Consider the following 15790-nt stretch of genomic DNA (forward strand, 5'->3'; position numbering starts at 1 on the left):
AAAATAGTTTTGACATGCCTTATACCCCCCACCACCACCACCACCACCAGCAGGCTAATTCCTCTCAGACTTTGTGTTTGAGAAGGCGGATGAGAATATGAGGAATCGAGGGAAGGCTTGAGATTTGGCTCTGATGTATTTGGGAGTGACAGTGCTGCTTCCTTACTGACCTGCTGCAGTAGGAAGGGAGGGAGGGAGGGAGGGCGGACGGGCCTCATGCCAGGAAAGTCTTACTGTACATAAAACACAACATAGTTATTAGCTGCATTGCTACAGAGGGTGGTTAACTGTCAGGTATGTCTACAGCAGGATAAAGACACGTCCTAGTCCTACTGGTCATTAACCTGACATTCCTACTGGTCATGAACCTGACATTCCTACTGGTCATTAACCTGACATTCCTACTGGTCATGAACCTGACATTCCTACTGGTCATTAACCTGACATTCCTACTGGTCATTAACCTGACATTGCTACTGGTCATTAACCTGACATTCCTACTGGTCATTAACCTGACATTCCTACTGGTCATTAACCTGACATTCCTACTGGTCATTAACCTGACATTGCTACTGGTCATTAACCTGACATTACTACTGGTCATGAACCTGACATTCCTACTGGTCATGAACCTGACATTCCTACTGGTCATGAACCTGACATTCCTACTGGTCATTAACCTGACATTCCTACTGGTCATTAACCTGACATTGCTACTGGTCATTAACTTGACATTACTACATGACATTACTGGTCATTAACCCTTTGACGTGTACGATCAAACGGGTGATACAAGTCTGGAGTGGTACCTCAAGCGTACGGTCTCAGCGGTGTGATCGAACACTTGATTAGAACATCTATTCACGATTGTCGCAACAATCAGCATTGAGCTGACCACACTGTTATTTCACATAAACATTTTGCACAAATTATAGGCCTATGTCTTTACAACTGTATGTCCTCAAAATGTGAGCAGTTTTTGTTCCAAATCGGAAAAAAGGAAGCTAAGGCTGTGTTATTCCTGACTCTGGGGAAAGACTGATCTTACAAGCAGGCTAATTGAGCCAACTCTTGGCTGACAGAAACCATAATATAAGTTATCTTATAGCGATTACATATTTACAATGCGTCACATAATTGACTAAAACACTTTCTGAAAGTTGAAAGTACCCGGTGGTGGCTGTTGTTGTTTGTTTCACGCTGCTATGATGATTTTAGTTTCGACTGTCACACTGTTTTTTCACAGAAGCATTTGCACAAATTATAAGTCTTGACAACTGTATGTCCTCAATGTGAGCAGTTTACTTGATTGATTTAGACTTTCAGACATGCACAGAAGTAAAATAAATGTAGGCTAAGGCTAACCATTATTCATGGCTCTGGGGAAAGTGAGCTAACAAGCAGTCTAATTGAGCCAACTCTCAGCTGACAGAAACCATAACATAAATGAGATAATAGTGATTACAATTTACAAGTATCACACCACGATTGTGCTGACCAGTGATCAAAAAAAGGACAACCTTCAAAGAAGTATTTTACACACATCACGTGTCCATTACAATGGATGCACGAATCGGGAATACATGATTTGTCAGCAGTATTGAAAACGTGAATAGAAATGATCACCGTGTGTGTTCATTGTTTAGATTATATGCTGTTCTCATTCTGTGAGACAGTGTATTGTTGTGTTGTCTTCATAATGTTGACTTTTGTAAATGCTGTGAGTTTAAATGTCATTCTCTCTCTCTCTCTCTCCCCCCCCCACCCCTCTCCCCCAGGCCTGTACCCTAACCTGGAGGAGCTGGAGAATACATGGGTCTGAGCCTTAACAGTGATGAGATGCAGAGGAACATGGCCCTGGTGCCACTGGCTGACAATGTAAGTGTACTGCTGCTGCTAGGGGGTGGGGGGGGGGCTCAGTGGTTTAGGAGGAGCTCTCAGAAGCTCTTCATTACCCATAATGCAGTGGAGCAGTGTTCCCAGAGCACCAGAGGGCCTGACTGACTCACCACTCACCTCCTGTACTCTCTCTCTCAACTCCTCCTGTCTCAAACCCACCTCCCTCTATTTCCCTCCTCCCTCCCCTCCTCCTTCCAGCAGGTGGCGGTGTCCTCCTCAGGTCTGGGGGGCATGGTGCGGCCAGTGACGGGGTCTGACGTGGGCATCAGGAGGGCGGAGATCCGTCCGGGGTTACGGGAGGTCATCCTCTGTAAGGACCAAGACAGCAAAGTCGGCCTCCGGCTCCGAGCCATTGACAATGTGAGTGGGGGGGGGGGGGGGGGGGTCTAAGGTTAAGGCTTGGTTTGAAACTCATTTTAGCCTTGTCAGTAAATACTAACTAGTAGTTCAATTAAGCTAATTGTTTACACACATTTAGTTTTTCATTCTCTTTCATCACTTTATGCAGATAATTCAAGGTACAGAGAAAATGAAAGTGCTTTCTTCTCTCTCTCTGCTCCTCCTCTCTCTCAGGGAGTGTTTATCCAGCTGGTCCAAGCTAACTCTCCGGCGGCCCTGGCGGGCCTGCGGTTCGGGGACCAGGTTCTGCAGGTCAACGGTCAGAACTGTGCCGGCTGGAGCCTAGACAAGGCTCACAAGGCCCTGAAGGTGGCTGCTGAACACCGCATAGAGCTGATCGTCAGGGACAGGTGAGGAGGGAGGGAGCCTGGACGTGTCTGTGTTCTGGGTAGTGTGTTTGTGTGTGTGCAGTGTGGACTAGGGAAGAGAAAGCTGTCTAGAGTAAAAAGCTAGCATGAATCAGAATTAACTATGAATGTGTTTTTCTGGGGTATGGGTGTGTCAGTGAGCAATAGCAAGCTGTGGGAGGGAGGGAGGGAGGAGAGTTGATTGTCCTGAGTTGATCTCTGAGCTTTGTGGATCTGTCAAACACTTATCTCTGTCTCCCCCTGCTGGTCGTCTCACCACACTGCACACTGCCCTAGCTTGCTGTCAGTTTAGAGGTTTTCTGCCCAGGACCCGAAAACTTAATCAGAGAGAATGTATTAGAGCAGGGAGACATGAACAAGTTGACTGAATAAAGTGTGTTGGTCTGGTCTCCAGGTCGATCGTGTGTGTGTGTGTGTGTGTGTGTGTGTGTGTGTGGATACGTGTACGTACATCACAGATACTGATGAGTGTGTGTGTTCCTCTCCTCCCCAGGCCGTTCCAGCGGACCGTCACCATGCACAAGGACAGCTCCGGTCATGTTGGGTTCATCTTCAAGTCTGGCCGCATCACCTCCCTGGTCAAAGACGGCTCCGCCGCACGTAACGGCCTGCTCACCGAGCACTACATCTGTGAGATCAATGGGCAGAATGTCATTGGACTCAAGGTGAGATTTGGCTCTGAACAGTTTGAGAAGCTCTCATGGTGTGAGACTGGAGGCCAGTTGAGGCTGGTGGAGGTAGAAATTGGAGGACGGGCTCATTGTAATGCATGGAACGGAATGAGAAATGCATTGCAATGAGCCCGTCCTCCGATTTCTACCTCCACCAGCCTCCCCTTTGTTCAAGGGTAGTGTTGATAGATGAAGGTCAGTGTCTGTGGTAGGCAAAGAGTGAGTGTGTGTGCATGTATGTGTGCGTACGTGCCAATGCTGTTCTAAGACTGTGTTTGTGTGTGTGTGTGTGTGTGTGTGTGTGTGTGTGTGTGTCCGTGCTGAGCTAGGTAGGTGTGTGTGTGTGTGTGTGTGTGTGTCAGTGCTGAGCTAAGACTGTGTATGTGTGTGTTTCTCAGGACTCTCAGATCAAGGACATCCTGACCACCTCCCCCACCGCCATGACCATCACCATCATGCCCAAGTTCATCTACGAACACATGGTCAAGAGGTAATGCACACACACGCTCACATACGTTAACACACACACACTCACATACGCGCTACTGCATGCACACACACACATGCTCATACACACACGCTAATATATACACACACACGCATGCTAACGCACGCACACACACACACACACCTCTGATGTTGTCCATGCTCTGTGTGGTAGGATGTCCAGTGGTCTCCTGCGGTCAGCCATGGACCACTCTGTCCCCGAGGTGTGAGGACTGGACCCTGAGTCGACCGCGACCACACCTCCTGCTGGATGCCTACAATCTACACTTCCTACTCTACCTTCTGTCTCTCCACTCTGCCTCTCTTTTCCTCTTCCTTCCTTCCTCCATCTCCTTCCCTCTCTATCTCTCTCCCTCCCCCTCTCTCTCTTCCTTCATCCCCCCCCTCCCTCTCCCTCCACCCCCCCCTCTCCCTTTCCCATCATTCCCCTCTCACTCCGTCCTGAAACACAATCTATCACAATCATCCTCCTCATCTTCATCATTGTTAACAATCTAAGATGCCTTTTTTTTTATCATTCAAATATAGATGTTGTTCTTCAGTTTAGTTCCTTTTCTACTTGTTTTGTCTGTATTCATGTCTTATTTGATATAGTAATCTAGTTGTCATGTATGACATCACATTCTTATTATTGTTGTTATTGTTTTGTTTGTGTCACTGAGTACACACCAGTTATCATTTCAAAGCCATGCGCACGCCACCATCACCCCCTAACTTCCTCTTCCTCCAGAACGGAGATTGCTCATTGGCTAGTGAGTGACCTTTCACCTTGTGTGTCATAATGCTGTAAAAGCCAATGAGGAACGAGTCCCGTGGTCGTTTATCAGAACCCTACAATGAACGGACGAACGAACCCTGAATCCCTCATCAGCCGCCCCCCCCCCCCCCCCCCCCCCGATCTGATTGGTTCAGAGATATGGCAGTGGTTCCAGCTAGGTGTAATCTGCGTCATGTTGCTCACACCTGTCCCATCCTCTCACATCTACAGGAGTGCCTGTGGGCCGGGGTCTGGGGGGGGTCAGAGGCTAGGGGCATTTAGAGCATGGCAACCTTCCAGGGGAGGCTGTTGGATGCAGAAATCTGCCTCCACCAGCCTCCCTTCCCATCCTCCCTAAAGTGTGCACTCACACTTATGGATGTAGATAGTGCAAGTACACACTAGAGAGTGTGCACATGGCTTCCATCCCATCTCCGTTCCATTCCTTCAGTGTGTGTATCAGGGGGAGTGAAGGAGTGCACACTCCGGGGAGTAGGGTAGAGAGTAGGAACCAGAAGCAGCAGTTGGTTGTTGCCCTATGCAGCAGGGGACATATCCCCGGGCAGACCCACTAAGTGCACTTTTCACTTCCTGTTCCCAGGTCGTCTTTCCTGTAACCATTTAAACTAATTAATGTGAAAATCAACAACAAATATGTACTTTATCAGTTAGGTCTGGGAAATGGATCAGCGTGATGCTCAAAGTAATCAATAAGTAATCAATTGACTGAAGTTGATGGTGTTTGCCAATGCACCAACTGTTCAATCGACGTGTCTTGTCTTGTGGGGTTTTATTTAGAGGATAAGCCTCCTTCCTGTGTTGGTGATTGAATGCGCAAATCGGAATCAGTGAATTTCTTTTTTAATATTAGAAAGTTGTTCCTTTTATTGGTCTTCATGTTCAGATGCATGTTTTTTTTATTAGAAATGTAATCTTTGATAAAAGTCATGACAACAGCCATCATTATGTAAATGCTAGAAGCTAAAAGTTTATATACGAATGTAACCAAGATAATTACTGTAAACAAATAAAAACAAATAAAAAAAAAACCTTCTGTTGATGAGCAACCCTCTGTTTTTGTCATGTCTCGTGAAGTGTCTATCAAATACTTTGCTAATAGTCGAACTAAAGCACCTTTTTTGGAAAGCAATATTTATTTCAAAAGAATTACAAAGGCACATCAGTAGAGTACAGATGCAGTACATTCCATTATTTAGGGGAGATTTGTCTTGTAATGCTTCTGCAGTGTGTTGTCTCAGTAGGCTGAGAGCTGGGTGTACTGTGTTTACACGGTAAACCTATAGAGAGGGTTCCGTGTTCTTATTCTGCACAATCATCAACAGACACCAGTAATACATAAGACTGAACGCAATCAGCTCTTTAGAACACAGCTAAGACACATTTAATAAACTTTATGAAAAGGGGAGGGAATGAACCCAGTTGTTTGGAGAGACATGAATAGTGGAGAGAGGACACACAATGATAACATCACATGATGTTATCATCGATAATGATGATAAAGTCCCATGAATGACTGAAACGTCTCCCGCAATCCCAGGTTTCAGAATGTGGGCTTGTCTGTCTGTGGTCCCAGCTGTGTCTGGTCTCCAGTAGACTGACTGGCATCTGCTGGATCTCTATAGAGGCACTGCATCCACTGCTAGGCTACCATCCTTCCTCCTGTAGGGACCAACACAGTATTGTTCACAACAGAAATGTTCTTTACTGCAGGCAATAACATGCACTTCTGTAGACTACACCTCCCAGAGGGCAGTTAGAAGACTACACTTCCCAGAGGACAGTTAGAAGACTTCCTAAAGGACTACACCTACACCACCACTCTAATATTGACACTCAGAGGTTTAGCCAACTACTGTATGCCTATAATTCCGTGTCATAGATTTAACAAGCAGCACCTGCAATTACCTGCCACTAGGTGTCGTGCTAGGATATAATTTGACATCTTGTCACCATTATGAACCGATACTGTAGACTCACTGATCTAACATGATTGGATAGGTGAAAGCATGTACCCCACTACACAGCTGCCTCCTATCCAGTCACATCATATCAGTGATTACTCAGAGGAAGGATGCCATTTTAAAGAATTGTACAAGACACTCACGCTGCCTCCTGCAGTTGCCTCTGAATTTGTTGGCGGCGCTCCTCGTTGATTGGGTAGAAGTAGAAGAGCAGCATCCCTATAAGGAGCAGGGCGATGGGCACGGGGGCGAACAGGACCTGCAGCGCTGTGACCACAGAAGGGTTGGATCTGCAGCCCCCGGGTTGGTACCCTACAAAACTGACAAGGAGAAAATGGTTTAATAAAGTACATACTGGATTATATTTTAAAGGCGTAGAAACCAAACAATTTAAATAAAAAACTCATTGATCATGACGACATGATTGGTGTAAACAAAGCAATGGAAAGCTTGCTTTGACCAATCCAATCATGTTAAAACATTGATTACTTTAAGGAAGGTAGGAAGAAAGGATACATCTCAAGTGTTCAAACAGGGCATGTAACTCACTGTACCACATACATATGTAACTCACTACTACAGGTCTGGTCGCAGGCTAGGATAGGCTAGGTGTAACTCACTACTACAGGTCTGGTAGCAGGCTAGGATAGGCTAGGTGTAACTCACTACTACAGGTCTGGTAGCAGGCTAGGATAGGCTAGGTGTAACTCACTACTACAGGTCTGGTAGCAGGCTAGGATAGGCTAGGTGTAACTCACTACTACAGGTCTGGTAGCAGGCTAGGATAGGCTAGGTGTAACTCACTACTACAGGTCTGGTAGCAGGCTAGGCTAAGCTAGGTGTGACTCACTACTACAGGTCTGGTAGCAGGCTAGGCTAAGCTAACTCACTGTAGCACCATGGTAGAGACCCCCAGAGACACCCCTCCTCCAAACTTGTTGAAGAAGACGTAGCAGGAGTAGAACATGGGCTCCAGGTCTGTACTGGTGGGGTTCTTCACCTTGAAGTCATCAACCACATCTGGCAGCATGGACCTAAACACACACACACACACACAGTACAATATATCCATACATATACCATATACTGTATGTTCATGTACGTATGTTCCCTAAACACAGCCCACAGGTGGAGGACAATCACTCTGACAACACAATGTTTTTCTAGGAAACAGTGTCATCAACCACACATAACATAACCGCTACGAGTGTTACCGGTTGCTGGTAACCACACAGTGAGAGAGGAAGAACAGGTTTCTGAGAGAGAGGCAGAGCTCTGACTATGTACATGCAAATATGTAATAACTATAATTATATAACTATAAACTATCATGTCCTATTCTGATTGGGCCACATACAGACGCGTGCACACAGACAGACAGACACATACACAGACACACAGACACACACACACAGCCTAACTCACCAGGGAAGCAGGTAGAGGGAAGCTAGGCTGAAACCAGCGAACATAGACATGACGATGAAGACAGGAAGATTGCTGCGTACAGAGGCTATCACCACCAGGGGTGGGATGTAGGTCTGGGAGGAGGAGGAGGAGAGAGAGAGGGGGGGGGGGGGAGGAGGAGGAGAGAGAGAGAGAGAGAGGGGAAGAGATGAGTAGAAAGAGGAGAGCGAAAGGGAAAGATAAAGGACAAGTTAGAGGGTGATGATGATGATGGATTGAGCTGCTTTGATGAAGTCCATGCATCCCGTTCCTGCAGCCGAACTCACAGAGAGGCCTATGAAGAGGGTGGTCTTCTTGCCCAGTCTCACCAGCAGGGTCTGCCACAGAGGGATAGACAACGTAGAAGCAATCTAGACAAGGAGAGAATAGAGAAGAAGAAGAAGAAGAACAGCGTTACGACACGTGTCACTATTACGTTAGTCAGAGCAGTGGTGTGCAACCTTTTTGGCTCACAACCCCAAAAAAGATGTAGTCTAGATATACACTCACCGAGCACTTTTTAGGAACACTATACTAATACTGGGTAGGGCCTCCCTTTGCTCTCAAAACAGCCTTAATTCTTCGTGGCATTGATTCCACAAGATGTTGGAAACATGCCTTTAAGATTCTGGTCCATGATAACATCACACAATTCCTGCAGATTTTTCAGGTGCACTTTCAAGCTGTGAATCTCCCGTTCTACCACATCCCAAAGGTGTTCTATTGGATTCAGATCCGGTGACTGGGAAGGCCACTGAAGAACACTGAACTCATTGTCATGTTCATGAAACCAGTTTGAGACAACTTTTGCTTTGTGACATGGTGCATTATCATGCTGGAACTTGCCATTAGAAGATAGGTAAATTGTGGCCATGAAAGGGATGCACATGGTCAGCAACAATACTCAAATAGGCTGTGGCATTCAAGCTCTGATTGATAATAGCTCTTCATCTGCTACTGCTGTTTGTGTCCCAAGACGTGCTGTTTCATTCATTAGTCTCATTGGTGTCGGCACAAAGCTGTTAAGGGATGTCTTCGTTTTAAAAGGAAGGGACCTCAGTCTTTGTCCTGATGGCAAGGTTTCAAAGGATTTGAGATCTCATTATTCATATAATTTATAAAATGTGAAGAATTTTTGTTTTATAATAGGCCTAGCCAAATATTTGATCATATTAATAATTGAGTTTTTATTTGAAAAAAATACAATATGCGCTCATCTGAGTATGCGATTCAGGTACATCGCTACTGTAGCTTGTGCCAAATTCGGCACAGTTACTGTGGGTATTTTTTTATTGTTTTTTTAAATTATATTTTTTCTAATATAAAGTCAATTATTAATAGGATCAAATATTTGGCTAGGCCTATTATAGAACATGATTTCACACCACCCCCAAATAATTTCGCAACCCCATGTGGGGTCATGACCCTAAGGTTGAGAATCAGTGAGTTAGGGTGTACTCACAAATAGTATAGTGAGCTAGTGTACTTAGAAGGGTGTTTAGGAGTGTGTAGAGCTAGTGTTCTTAGAAGGGTTTATAGGAGTGTACTCACCAGTAGTTTAGTGAGTTAGTGTACTTAAAAGGGTGTGTAGGAGTGTGTGAGTGTGGTTAGTGTACTCACCAGTAGTTAAGTGAGCTAGTGTTCTTTGGAAGGTGTGTAGGAATGTACTCACCAGTAGTATAATGACCAGGTGTTGGAAGTAGGCCCCCAGACCTGCAGCATAAGTACAGAAGAGGGCAAAGTTCCCCTGTGCCATCTGCAAAAAGATCACCATCATCATCATCATTATCATCATCATCATCATCATCTTCATCACCATCATCATCATCACTCACCTGAAACGCGAGCGAGCTGAAGAGAAAGCCAGCCACCAGTTTGACGTAGGGGGTGTGTCCTACCACCATCTTCATACCTGTGAGGTACGGCATGCGGATCCTGTCCAGGGTGCTGAGAGGGGCTGGTTGGGGGGGAGGTCAAGGGTCAGATTAGTGCAGATGACGGAGAGAAGATGAAGGGAGGAAGCAACTTTATTGGTACATCTATTGGTACATCACCCCCACCTCACCCCCGGTCTCCCCCCCACCTCACCCCGGACTACCCCCGGACTCCCCCCCACCTCACCCCTTGACTCACCCAGCTGCTCTTTGACTCCCAGGAAGAGTACCAGACAACACAGGAAGTAGATAGCCGCCAGGACCAACGCTGCCACCACGTACGCTCTCCTCTGACACCAACACACACAAGCAGGAGTACACAATGATCACACACACACAAGCAGGAGTACACAACAATCACACACACACAAGCAGGAGTAAACAACGATCACACACACACAAGCAGGAGTACACAACGATCACACACACACAGGAGTACACAACGGTCACACACACACAAGCAGGAGTACACAATGATCACACACACACACAGGAGTACACAACGGTCACACACACACAAGCAGGAGTACACAATGATCACACACACACAAGCAGGAGTACACAACGATCACACACAAGCAGGAGTACACAACGGTCAAACACACACAAGCAGGAGTGAACAACGGTCAAAACACACACAAGCAGGAGTAAACAACAGTCACTGCCACACAAGCAGAAGTAAACAACGGTCAGAACAATCTTGGCTTGTGTGAGTCAAGTGCAAGAACAACACAGAGAAGAAAACTTACAGACTGTGGCTGATGTGTAACATTGCATATACAATACTTCCTGTCTTAACTGCAACTAGGGAAGTACACTCCTCCGCAAATGTCCCAATCTAATGCCGTGGTCACACCTAATCTTGTTATCTAGCCAAATACTTCTGCTGCCACATCAACTATAAATTCATAAATAAACACAATGCTGCCACTTCAACTTTGCAACTATATAGTGTAAACTATGGTATGGTAATACATCTAAATACATAATAATAATAATAATAATAATAATAATAATAATACATAACCCTTATGTTTATAGCTGTCAACAGTGCCTGAAAGCTTCATATCACCAAGTACATCTTAAGACCATGGCAGTGCATGGAGGAGAGATGATCTTGGTGCTACCAATCTTTAGGTGAAACTCATTAATGGACAACAGAACACATGGTTCAGTCAGGACACTTACGTCAGTTTAATCATTCTTAATGAAAATGGTAATACATTTAAGTTTGGCGTAATTTAATGTCTCCACTCTGTATAGCTCCCTGCCTGAAATTAAGCATCATAAAATACAAAATAACATAAGCAGGGAGCCCATTTTATCAACCCCCCCCTTAGGGAGGTAAATACAGAGCGACAGAACAGGCGGAGGCTGGGGCGGTGGGTGGACGACGATGAACAAGTGAAACTCTCATAGTCAGTAGCATCACACTGTTTAACCATGGTGAAGGGTTGCATACTCGGATCTTTTAAGCCACACACCACACCTAAACCACTGGACTACAGAGCCACACACCACACCTAAACCACTGGACTACAGAGCCACACACCACACCTAAACCACTGGACGACTACATACAGACTGACTGACTGGCTGGCTGACTGACCGTCTGACTGACTGACTGACTGACTGGCTGACTGACTGTCCTCTGTCACACTTCCTGTCCCCCTACGAAGGGAGGAAGTGAAACAAGCAAGTCCCCTCCACGCTTCTCTACTCTAGAGGAGCCTGATAGTGAAGGAGGGAAGGAGAGAGAGAGAGAGAGAGAGAGAGAGAGAGAGAGAGAGCAGAGAACAGAGAGAGGCTGTATTCCACATTGGCCCCTGGCCCACCTGAGAGGATTAGATATGGCAAGAATTATTCTGGTCAAGATGGAGCTCCACCTGCTGCATACACCTGTCTCCTCCTCTCAGAGCCACCCCATGGCCACGGTGTAGGCAGAGGCTAGGGGGGAAGCCAATGGGAAGGTGGTACTAAGCCACACAATAAAGGCATTTTAACTTAACTTTAACTCCATTCTCATTGTGTGTGGCTGGGGGTTGCTTGGGGAGCTAACCGTGTTCTGAAGGGTGTCGGTGAGGGGGGAGGAGAAGTTCTGGCCCAGGGGGGAGGAGAGGTTCTGGAGGAAGATCTCGCTGTGGTTCAGTTGGCTGCAGGCCAGGGCTTTCTTGGCATGGTAGACCCCCACAATCTGACCCTGAATGGTTGCTCCTGCCAGGGTGGCAAACACCTCCATCCCCATTCCTAGATGGAGAGAGAGAAAGAGGGAGAGAGAGAGATGGAGAGAGAGTAACACTACCTAAACAAACTTCTCAATGTCTCCACCAGCAATAACAAGCAAACAACCCTCAAACCCCCACCCTAGTGTGGACACTAGAACACGTTTCTGCAGTTAGTAACAGCTATGCTAATGTGGACATTGGTACGTGTTTCTGCTGCTAGCAACAGTTATGCTAGTGGGACATTGGAGCATGTTTCTGCTGCTAATGAGTGCTATGTGAGTGGGATATTAGAACATGGTTCTGCAGCTAGCTACTGCTATGCTAGTGTGGACATTAGAACATGAAATCACCCCTGTCCAGCAGCTCTGTCTGATTCCACAATGCACTTTCTCTTTATCTAATCCTGATCTATTCCATGAAGTACAGCTGGCTGTGACCTTCGATCTGTTGGCAATAGCTCTACCTCAGGTCACTCCAGCCAGGAAACTGACACCCCACCCCAACAGACACAACTAACATCCTGTTATTACAATGACCATGTATGCACGCACGCACGCACGCACGCACGCACGCACACACACACACACACACACACACACACACACACACGCACACACACACACACAGAGAGTGAGAGAGAGAGGAAATTAAAAGTATTTTAATACTGTAGGCTGTGGCGGAGTCTCTGTCCCTCTGGTCTCCTCCCAGGAACATGTTGAGAGAGGAGTAGGGGACATGGTAGCACTGCACACAGAAGAGAAGAGGGGAGAAGAGGAGAGGAGAGGAGAGGAGAGGAGGGGAGGGGAGGGGAGGGGAGGGGAGGGGAGAGGAGAGGAGAGGAGAGGAGAGGAGAGGAGAGCATTTAAACCCAACAGAACACAACAGAAAAGTGTTATCTTGTACTAGTTAATAACGGTAACTATGGCTACTATAGAAACTCACACTCATGAACATGTCGAAGAGGCAGGTCCAGACGAAGAACCAGAGGAAGCTGAAGCCAGGGGACATGGAGTCCTGGGGCGTGAACCACATCATGATGTAGGACACAATGCCAAATGGAGTCGCCACCACTATCCTGGGGGTGGGGGGATGAGAAAGAGACATTTTCAACAATTGTAAATACAGGGCTAGTTCAGATTTGAATTCGAAAGAGGGAGGGAGGGAGAGAGAACATGTACAAATACCTAAAAACATGAAAATAAATGTATCTATTTCTGAATTCCAAATCAACCCTAAGGTACACCTGTAGGCAGGATCAAGAGGCCTGTAGAGAGGATCGTTTCCATCCAGCCAAATGGCAAGATGCAGCCTCCTGCATATCTCTGGCCTTCAGCTCAGAAAGCTAACCTGGTCAGATACAGGGGACTCACCAAGGGGTGAGGTTAGCTCAGAAGGCTAACCCAGTCAGATACAGGGGACTCACCAGGGGATGAGTTTCCCGATGCGCGTCTTTCTGCTGTTGCTGACCAGGTACCCCACCAGAGGGTCAGTGATGGCGTCCCACACTCGACCCAGGAACAGGATCAGAGAGGCGTAGAACGCACCCATCTAGGATAGAGTTAGATATGAGATACAGCAACACACCCATCTAGGATAGAGTTAGATATGAGATACAACACAACAATCTCCAATCAGATTACAGCATATTTTATAGTTACACATGGTTTATTCACAAGTAAGTTTTTTTTAATTATATTATGATTAGATGAAACTATGATGCTAGGTCTAATAAGCTCATTATAAGGCATTAATGTATAATGTTTACCGTTGATTTCTCATTGTTTAGTTACATTTACACTTGAAATGTCTTTTTCTTTTGAAAATGTTTACGTGTGTATGTTTACATTCTCATCCAATGTGCTGTTAAAACTGGAAACAAACTAACAGACTTCTTCTCCCAGGAGTGAGGAGTGAGACAAGGATACAACATAAGCCCAATTCTATTCAATATTTATATCAATGAACTGGGAAAAACATTCGAACAATCAGCAGCCCCTAGTCTCAATGAAATTCCTCCTGTTTGCAGATGATCTGGTGATTCTGTCCCCGACATAGGAGGGACTACAGAGGCAACCAGATCATCTACAACAGTTCTGTCAGACCTGGGCTCTGACAATCAACCCCAATAAAACTAACATTATGATATTCCAAAAAAGTTCCACATGTCAGGGAACCAGATATCCCTTTTTACTGGGCTCCAACGTAGATGCAACGCACGCACACACACACGCACACACACGCACGCACGCACACACACACATACACACACACACACACACACACACACACACACATCTGGGACTAAAAATCTACATTTGTTTTGAGTCTTTCTCAAAATATTCAAATCAATCCCTGACCCAGTTGCCCTATACAGAAGCAACATGTGAGGTCCACTTATGCAACAAGAAGTTTACAAATGGGACAAACACCCAATTGAAACTCTGCATGCTGAATTCTATAAGAGCAATCTAAGAAGAAAGAGGAAACAGAGGAAAGCCCCAAACAATGCATGCAGAGCAGAATTAGACCAATTCCCCCTTCTAATTAATATCCAAAAAAGAGCCATCAAATTCTATAATCATCTAAAATCATCTACAAAGCCCTCACATGCCAAGAGGTTAACATACCACCCCCCCACCCCACCATAAGTTCCTATATGTGTGCTTTTGTAAGACGTGTTACAATGCCAACACATCATTGAAGAGAGAGAGAGAGAGAGAGAGAGAGAGAGAGAGAGAGAGAGAGAGAGAGAGAGAGAATAGATAGATCTGACCTGTACCACGTCTAGCAGGAAGATTTGCAGAAAGAACCCTTTTGCATTCGAGGTCATCTGATAGGGCATGCCCCCCACTGCATAGCTGATCTTCCGAGACAAGGGGATGCCTGCGTGCTTCTGCGGAACACAGAGAAGAGAGATGGCATCATGCCACACTGGCAGACCTGTATATGGCATGGTTCCTTTGAAGCGTGTTGTCATTTCATAGTAATATGAAAAGCAGGCTATACCATGCGGAACAATCCACTCTATGCAAACTATTGAGGAGAGATGGAAACATATCTCTTAACAATCTGAATTAGACGTCACGCTAAAGCGATAAAAGATTAAAAATATATATATATTTTCGCCGCGAAAAACATTTCTATTCCACAATTCTAGCTCACTTTCAGCTCAAACGTTCTGCTTGCCTTCTAACTTTATTTCTAACTTTTTAACTGAAGCCGAAAGATTGAGATGATACAATTATAATGATTAATTATAATAAAGGCGATAATGTTATAATTTCAGGATATTACCACGGTTACGTTTCCATCCCCTGTGCTAACCGAACACTTCTCAGTCTCCTCACTCAGCGGAGACGCTTCTCGGACCTGGCTCTCTGCCATCCTCCGGTCAGTCGGTCGCTCAACAACTTTTGAGGAACCAGCAGAACGAAGCAGCTTTAAAAACACCAAACCAAACTACCGTACTAGCAGAGGCGTGCCTTTCATCAATCCAAACACAACAACGGCCTGCCAGCCCGCCCCTCTTTTTACGGTGTTGTTAAATAAACAGTCCTAGACTGAAACCCGCTATTCCGTCCCAGTAACGGCCACTCCTCGTCAAA

At 45.8% G+C, this 15790-nt stretch overlaps 2 protein-coding genes across 2 annotated transcripts in view; one reads left to right on the plus strand and one right to left on the minus strand.

The window, feature by feature from the left end:
* sdcbp2 (syndecan binding protein (syntenin) 2) overlaps positions 1-5668 on the plus strand; it is a 13490-nt gene extending 7822 nt beyond the window's left edge. Inside the window, 7 exon segments of the mRNA XM_083675764.1 lie at positions 1779-1799; positions 1802-1878; positions 2101-2259; positions 2473-2648; positions 3160-3331; positions 3736-3827; positions 3999-5668. Of these exon segments, the coding sequence (XP_083531890.1) occupies positions 1779-1799; positions 1802-1878; positions 2101-2259; positions 2473-2648; positions 3160-3331; positions 3736-3827; positions 3999-4053 (752 nt within the window). The 3' untranslated portion in view covers positions 4054-5668.
* Positions 5669-5773: 105 nt separating this feature from the next.
* On the minus strand, positions 5774-15579 carry LOC310808726 (sodium-dependent lysophosphatidylcholine symporter 1-like). The gene is made up of 14 exons (XM_083675782.1): positions 15480-15579; positions 14959-15078; positions 13609-13733; positions 13128-13260; positions 12851-12929; positions 12020-12207; positions 10160-10250; positions 9862-9983; positions 9699-9782; positions 8314-8397; positions 8009-8121; positions 7474-7617; positions 6727-6903; positions 5774-6281 (listed from the first exon to the last, which is right to left on the minus strand). Exons 1-14 carry the CDS (start codon positions 15567-15569, stop codon positions 6239-6241), a joined length of 1593 nt encoding a protein of 530 aa, XP_083531908.1. The 5' UTR covers positions 15570-15579; the 3' UTR covers positions 5774-6238.
* Between the last annotated feature and the right edge of the window lie 211 nt (positions 15580-15790).

The sequence above is a fragment of the Argentina silus genome (assembly GCF_951799395.1).
Source record: "Argentina silus genome assembly, chromosome: 8".
In the NCBI taxonomy this organism is placed as follows: Eukaryota; Metazoa; Chordata; class Actinopteri; order Argentiniformes; family Argentinidae; genus Argentina; species Argentina silus.

What these genes read in the sequence shown, in the direction of transcription:
- LOC310808726 (XM_083675782.1), bottom strand. Translation starts at nt 15,569, where the DNA reads ATGGCAGAGAGCCAGGTCCGAGAAGCGTCTCCGCTGAGTGAGGAGACT. An exon ending in TCCTGCTAGACGTGGTACAG is followed by an intron (nt 13,734 to 14,958) that starts GTCAGATCTATC and finishes ACTCTATCCTAG; the next exon opens with ATGGGTGCGTTCTACGCCTC. An exon ending in TCCCTCTACCTGCTTCCCTG is followed by an intron (nt 7,618 to 8,008) that starts GTGAGTTAGGCT and finishes GTGTGTGTTTAG; the next exon opens with GTCCATGCTGCCAGATGTGG.